The sequence below is a fragment of the Xenopus laevis genome, chromosome 4S (genome assembly GCF_017654675.1).
Source record: "Xenopus laevis strain J_2021 chromosome 4S, Xenopus_laevis_v10.1, whole genome shotgun sequence".
NCBI lineage: Eukaryota > Metazoa > Chordata > Amphibia > Anura > Pipidae > Xenopus > Xenopus laevis.
The window spans coordinates 92,724,061-92,731,754 of record NC_054378.1 but is presented as its reverse complement, the minus strand read 5'-3'; the positions used below and the strand labels follow the sequence as shown (position 1 = coordinate 92,731,754).

At 36.1% G+C, this 7,694-nt stretch overlaps 1 protein-coding gene across 1 annotated transcript; it reads left to right on the top strand.

Moving 5' to 3' along the window:
* The first annotated feature begins 566 nt into the window (after positions 1 to 566).
* ivns1abp.S (influenza virus NS1A binding protein S homeolog) lies at positions 567 to 5,436 on the top strand. Its single transcript, NM_001091777.1, has 5 exons — positions 567 to 692; positions 1,630 to 1,799; positions 2,443 to 2,518; positions 2,863 to 3,036; positions 4,057 to 5,436. The coding sequence occupies exons 1-5, from the start codon at positions 582 to 584 to the stop codon at positions 4,201 to 4,203; spliced, it is 678 nt and encodes a 225-aa protein (NP_001085246.1). The 5' UTR covers positions 567 to 581; the 3' UTR covers positions 4,204 to 5,436.
* Positions 5,437 to 7,694: the final 2,258 nt, after the last annotated feature.

Below are 7,694 nucleotides of genomic sequence, written 5' to 3'. Positions count from 1 at the left end.
TTCCTTAGATCGTTCGATCAAACTATTTGCGCAAAATCCTTTGACTCCGAAGTCGAAGGCTTTTGATTCCCAGTCGAATATCGAGGGTTAATTAACCCTCGATATTCGACCCTTGATGCATTTGCCCCTATGTGTGAGGCGCCCTATTAATTGATGCATTTTTAAAAATAGCATCTTTATCCCTTTAAATCTTGTGACGTGCAATTGTGACCTGCATGAGCCAAGGCAGTCTCACTCAGCAGTAAATCCTTTTGTTCCATAATCTCCAAACACGGCAGTCTGATGCATTTACATTAGAAAAGTGCAGATTAAGAAAAAAAAATTCATAATGTCTGTATTGAATTATTGTGGTTTAAAATGACCAAACATATTGTCAGCAATGGTTGTATCAAAATCACCATTGTGATACATCACTTCATTACATGGCTAATATGACAACGGCATAAAAAAGTTTTACCTGTTTATAGGAAAGTTTACAATCCTGTATAGATATTTTTGTATTCATAAATTTCAATATGTGTATTTTTGAAAAGTAATCTTTTTCACTAAATATTTTTTCATGAACAGATACACACAGGAAAATGGTTCCTAACGGATCTTTAAATTTTGAAGACGACCAATTTATTGAATCATCCGTGGCTAAATTAAATGCCTTGCGCAAAAGCGGACAGTTTTGTGATGTCAAACTACAGGTATTGTTCATTATGTCATTCTTTCATTTGTGATTTTTTATTTCTAATATATCGGGGCAATGGATGAAGGAGTGATAAAGTGTCTGAAAAAAACTTGCCACTGCCCTGAATGCCTCTTGAATATTGCAAAATATCTCGCAAAAAAGGGATTTTTCAGACTTTATGTTGCAAGCAGGTGACAATGCATCCAGTGTGCCATTGACATCATACTACTGAAATTGTGTTTTTGAAAGATAAATTTAAAGAGAAACTTCCGATAAATTTTTTGCATAATTAAAACATACTTCTATGCATTTTTTTCCATGTGTTAATTGTTTTAAATATGAATTCATACTTTGAGAATGGAATTGCTATGAAATTGGTATTTGTCACTTTCTGTATAGCTTGAGCTACATTCTGAGAATTGTCAGAACTAGCCATGCAGAGAATAGGAACAAATGCTGCGTTTTTTTAAAATTTCTTTTACAGATGGCAATTACATTTGCGAATATCTCTGCTAAGCCTAATTAATAGGGATGTGCGAATTTGACCCGTTTCGTTTTGCCAAAAACTTGCAGCTGGCGAAATGTCGCTGATGCCCAAGTCAAAAAAAAATGTTGATGCGCGTCTAAATTTTTTTGACACACAACGCCATACAGGTCTATGGGCGTCATTTCTGCGGCGAAACAAGTGAAAAAATTCGCCCATCCCTACTAATTAATACATTTATTTTGGAAAATTTCTTAGAACTACACTTTCATAATGCACAAAGAGTAGTTTTAGTCATTTTTTTAGAATGTTCTAGGTATAACTAGCTTATTTTCTTACTGTATTTTAAATACTAAAACCTATTAAATGCCATTTTTAAAGACATAATTGGAAATCTCCATAAGGTATTAAATATAACTGCAAACCATTTGTTACATTTCTGCTTTATTCATGTTTTCAAACCTTGAAGGTCTGCGGCCATGAGATGCTGGCACACAGAGCAGTTCTTGCCTGTTGCAGCCCCTTCTTATTTGAAATTTTCAACAGCGATGGTGAATCTCATGGTATTTCCCATGTCCGATTTGATGACTTGAATCCAGAAGCTGTTGAAATCTTATTAAATTATGCATACACTTCTCAGTAAGTAAAAACATTTCAAAAAATGTTCAAAGGGTGAACAGTTTGTATTGCTTTTGAAATAGTTTTTCTGACATGTGAAGATTAGAATAGAAGTGTGCAAGACTTTGAAAAACTGTGAAAAATTGAGTCTACAAGAAAGCAGGTACAGCTTTTGGCAAAATATATCATCCAGCACTAGGTTGCCTAGTGCTGGTGGGAGGCATAAAAAACAAACAAAAATACTACTGTTACCACCAACTGGCTCTATAAGCCTGCACCTTTGGTTGGGGATAATCTATTTTGTCGATGCATGCCCTTTAAGGCTTATGGTACACCGCTATTTTGTCTTAAAACTTTTGTCCGGTCCCCTTCATGCTCCTCTTGTGCATCAGATAGGGTACTGCACATTTATTTGTATTGCAATAATTTTTATCACAGGAAAACAGGTGTTTTGACCAGTGCTGTTTTGAACTCTGTGTCCCATTAGCTTTTGGGTTTGTAAACTTCACTGTAAAGACACTATGATCATACATTTCAGAAAGACAAATATGTTTCTAAATATCTTTCCTGCAAAGTGGGTGGTCAAAACATTTAGAATTAAAGTTGCCAGCTCGTTTGGTGCTTTTGTTATTCATTTTTTAATTTATAATAATTTATATTTTAGGCTTAAAGCTGAGACAGATCTTGTTAAAGATGTATACTCTGCAGCAAGGAAACTTAAGATCGAACGAGTGAAACAGGTATTCATTTTCTGACAGAAGTATGGGCATCTAAAAATGGCTGATGGTTAGATAATTTATTCTCACATAGCCAATCCATGGCAAGCATTGTTCACAGATGTGGCTAGGCCTGCAAACAATACAACAGGATGCTATTATTCGGATGAAACTCATTGCTTGTATAGTGCATGTCAAAAAAGCAGTTGTGCATGACATCAAGGTCTGTTTGGGACTTAAATCACAGGCTGTTGTCCATGGGGCAATGCTTCCGTCTAGTTTCATGAAGGAGAATCTGATGTAACATTTGTCCCCATGACTTTTTAACCGTTTAATTACTATTTTCTCTGAATTTTTTTGTCATGCAGGTGTGTGGAGATTACTTAATGTCAAAAATAGATGCTCAGAGCTGTATTTCTTACCGTAATTTTGTAAACACAATGGGAGATTGGCGCCTTTTAAGCAAAATTGACCATTACATCCAAGAGCATCTTCTTGAGATTTCTGAGCAGGATGATTTTCTTAAACTCCCAAGACTGAACGTAAGTATAACATTTAAAAGATCTCATGCCCAGCTAATTTATGGTGTTGGTTTTCTCCATACAGGCAATGCATTCGTTTATTTCAACATGGTAACTGCAGCCATTTAAATGTCATTTGCCACTTAATCTGCAATTCTGACCTCAGAGATTGACATTTAGGGGCCAATTCATTAACTTCGAGTGAAGGAATAGAAGAAAAAAAACTTCGAATTTCTAAGTGTTTTTTTGGCTACTTCGACCATCGAATGGGCTACTTCGACCTTCGACTACAACTTTGTATCGAAGGATTCGAACTAAAAATCGTTCGACTATTCGACCATTCGAGTCGAAGTACTGTCTCTTTAAGAAAAAACTTCGACCCCCTAGTTCGCCACCTAAAAGCTACCGAACCCAATGTTAGCCTATGGGGAAGGTCCCCATAGGCTTGGCTAAGTTTTTTTTGGTCAAAGGATAATCCTTCGATCGTTGGATTAAAATCCTTTGAATCGTTAATATTAATTCGTTCGATCGAAGTGTTTGCTCAAAATCCTTCGACTTCGATATTTGAAGTTGAAGGATTTTCATTCCCAGTCGAATTAACAAGGGTTAATTAACCCTCGATATTCGACCCTTGATGAATTTGCCCCTTACTGTTAAAAGGGAAATTTAAAAAGCAAAAAAAATGCTTTTGTCTTTTATATGATTCAAATCAAAAACTGATGGTCAGTCTTGTTAAATGAATAGCTTGGTACTATTGCCTCTGCTAGAGTGGAGAATACATTCTGCTTGTATTGTGATAAAGAAAAAAGTATATGCTGTCTTCAGCCAGTTTTAGTCAATTACACATAAAAATATGTATGCTTGAAGGAGTAAAATCTCCATTTGAAAGTTGGATATTACAGATACTTGTAATGGTATCCTTTCTTAGCAGATAAATACACCCAGAAGATTTTTTATTTTTAAAGTTAAGAATTAACTATTTATTGTTAATTGCTGTCGCTTGCATAAAAATAACACTGCTGCCCTTTCCGATTTGTCTAGTTGGAAATAATGCTAGAAGAAAATGTCTCGCTCCCCAACAATGGTAAATTGTATACAAAGGTAATCAACTGGGTTCAGCGGAGCATATGGGAGAATGGTGAAAATCTGGATGCCCTAATGGAAGAGGTTAGTCTGGCAAAAGAATGACTGTAATACATGTAGGATGCTAGGAAAGTCAATTTTTTACAACTAATTCAATTATCCTTTTATGATAATTAGAGCCCAAAGTAAAGAAAATATCAGTTTTCAGTCCAAAACTGGTAGGTTTGAAGGTGAGACTGAATCTTATTTTCCCAAAACAAATCTTATGTTTTTTTTCCACCAATTCCCCCTTTCACTTTTGTACTGTTTTAAGTTCTAATGTTTTTTGATTGAAAATTGCTGTAGACTTTCAACATTTTCCTGCAGGTTTAATGCTTGAATTGGCCTTTTTCTTTAGAAAATTTCTAATAGTTTTTTCCTCGCCATTGATTATATTTTCATAGGTTATTTAACAAAAGTAGGATACCCAAGATGGAAGATCAATGAAGATACTCCAAGGTTTAATCGTATTGAAGCTCAAGTCTGCCCTATGCCTTCTAAGAACATCCACTCTGGGCAGAGAACCATGATGATGATTTTAATGGTGTTTACTCCTTTTACAGGATTTGTTTGACATGTACAGCCTAAATTTTTCTAGCTAGAAGTGCCTGCCTACTTTCTTACTAATTCAACAGAAGGCATTTATAAGATTACCATTGTGTTGGTACCATTTGATTTTATTTCTTTAGGTTTTGCTACCTTTTTATAAACCAACATGAGGGTGATTTTATATTCATAGTTTCTTACCCGGCATACATTTATAGTAAAGGTTGCATGCACCAGCAATTTTAGATTTGTATATTAAAAAAAGTCAAGCCCTGATGTTAACAGGGAATTAATTTTTTTAAGTGATAACTGGCTACTTGCTATACAGTTTGTGTCTTTTAAAATATAAACAACAACAATCCATGTGTAATGTGCACATTTTATTGAAGTATTGTTACATTTTGTTAACCCCCCTTCAGTATTTACAAAGCACATGAAAAATGTTTTAACCCAAACGGCATCACAGTGATCTGTGATTTTTTAAAATATTTGAATTGTTAATTTTGGTAAATTCCCACACTATCATTTCACCTACAAAACAATGGACTAGAGTATGTAAAGACTGCATATTAAACATAACTTATTGGTACAGACACCTTACTTGAATTGTATTCCAGTAAGTTAATCTAAAATTAATTTTAAGATGTAGAATTGTGTTAATGTGTAATTTAATGTGCATTTGTGCATGTACATTTTGCAAAAAATTTTTTGTTCTTGACTTTTTATGAATTTCTGTTAAAAAAAAAAAAAAAACTGGCTTCATGCAGCCCCAAAACAGTGTAAAAAAAATATAAAGGGCAGGAAGGTGCAGGAGATATATATGCTAGGGGTAGTGGAGTGCATTTTCTTGGATGTTGCCTCATTACCTTAATTTTGCTAAGGAAGTGATCAAGGATCACCTCTTTCATAGCAGATATGTAAGGATTATCTCCATGTTCTTTTTGCATTGTCCTCTGACAATCTGAAGTTTGTTAGTTGGTGTTTTATCTGCTGGCTTCATTTATGGTGGCATTTAGGGCTCTTACACATGAGCGTTCCGACCTGCGCTCCCCTGCGTTCCGTTGGCGTTCAGCCGCAGGGGAGCGCTCGAATAGACGCAAGTCATTATTTGAAATGGGGCTGTACTCACTCAGGCGCGTGTAGGCGCCGAACGTAGGAAAAATGCAGCATGTTGCGTCTGAACCTGCGTTCGGCGCCTACACGCGCCTTAGTGAGTACAGCCCCATTTCAAATAATGACTTGCATCTATTCCTGCGCTCCCCTGCGGCTGAACGCCAAAAAACGGAACGCAGGGGAGCGCAGGTCGGAACGCTCATGTGTAAGAGCCCTTAAGGTGATTTTCACCTCTGTGGCTGGAAGGATAATCAGACATCAGTCTTGCCTTCCATTAAAGGCACCTAACCTGCATGCCCTGTAATTGTACAAAATATAGCCTTATTATTAAAGAAGCCATGTTGTATATTTCTGTCAATGGTCTAACATTAAATATTGGGATTGTGCTAGTGATGGTTGGACCTATTGTAACTGCTATCTATGTTCAGCCCCCCGCCCCACTCATGATAAGCTTGTAGATATAAGATATTTGTGTTAACTGGTGGATATACATGTTTTAGGCAGCTTTTATTTTAGTTAACATGTAAAGGTTGCCCATACACGGGCCTGTAAAAGCGCAGTGAGACAGAGTTGGCAGCTTATTGACCCTTTTGTGGGGCCCTCCGACGGCTTCCCCGATCCATATATGGCTGAGAGATGTCGATAGGCAGGGGTCAAAATCCCGCCTGATCGTAGACCGCATCTGTTTGTTGATGCGATCCAACAGCCGATATGCCATACATTATGATGTGAGCGTTGGGCCATAGGACCCACGATCAGATCAGCCCGATATTGCCCACCTTCAACTTCAAGTGGGCATATCTGGGAGAGATCCGCTTGCTTTTCAAAATCGCCAAAGTAGCAGATCTCTATGTGTATGGCCACCTTTAGTTCTTCAGTCTCTTGGGAAAAAAATACCTAGTAAACCTTAGACAAAGCATGAAAGAATGGTTGTATCTTGTTAGTGGCCTTTAACTAAAGAATGCATGTATGTTTCTGTAGAGGTCTCCCAGCTCATTTAAATTATTCAATGGCTGTTATTTTGGGGGGATGCTACTGGGGCTTGAAATTAAGGCTCTTTCATTTTAAACAATAACTTTTAAAAGCATGCTCTGATTGTCATGCACAAATCAAGCATTCAGTTTAGGTGTTAGTTTTCCTTGACATTTGCATTCAAAGAAGGCTATTTGTTTTGCATATGGATGATTGGCGTGAGCATGATGAAAGGGCTAATTTTGCACCCCAATAAATCTTAAATACAGTATCCCTTTACGAATTTTAATACTTTTTGCTTAGTAACCAGATTTTGATACTGTACAACTGTATGTATGAAAATATTTACCCTCTTGCCCCATTATATTGTAGTTACTGGTACTGACTGTTTCTTTTATGAAACGTTATGCTTTGCTAATGTATATTGATAGTATCTTGTATGTGTCCTTGTATACATCTGTGCTTCTATCATATCTCGTATCTCCTTTTCTTTTATTTACTTTTTATTTTTTCCTCCTTTTTTTTTTTTTTTTGTGTGTGTGTTTTAACGCCCCTACTTATTGGAAAATGAAGATTTCTTCAAGAAGACTTGAATAATTAGAAGATTCTGACATCGTGCAATATAATTTTTTTTTATTGAAAGTGAAAAATTTTGCTCACAATGAAGATAACGTGGAATACAGGATCACAATTAAAACATTTTTAGAAGTAGTATCCATATGCCTGTTTCATTCCTATTTTGCAGGTTCAAACCTTGTATTATTCAGCTGACCACAAGTTGCTTGATGGCAGCCTTCTGGGTGAAAATATCGAAGTATATGAAGACAATATACAGTTGATTCAGGTACATATTTAAAAACAACATTAGATTGTATACTATTAGTCATCTGTGAAGCTGCAGATTATGTAATTTGGACAGATAGGGA

Coding starts and splice junctions, on each gene's coding strand:
- ivns1abp.S (NM_001091777.1), top strand. CDS start 582: ATGGTTCCTAACGGATCTTTAAATTTTGAAGACGACCAATTTATTGAA. Junction 693..1,629: donor TTTGTGATGTCAAACTACAG/GTATTGTTCATT, acceptor CAAACCTTGAAG/GTCTGCGGCCATGAGATGCT. Junction 2,519..2,862: donor AGATCGAACGAGTGAAACAG/GTATTCATTTTC, acceptor TTTGTCATGCAG/GTGTGTGGAGATTACTTAAT.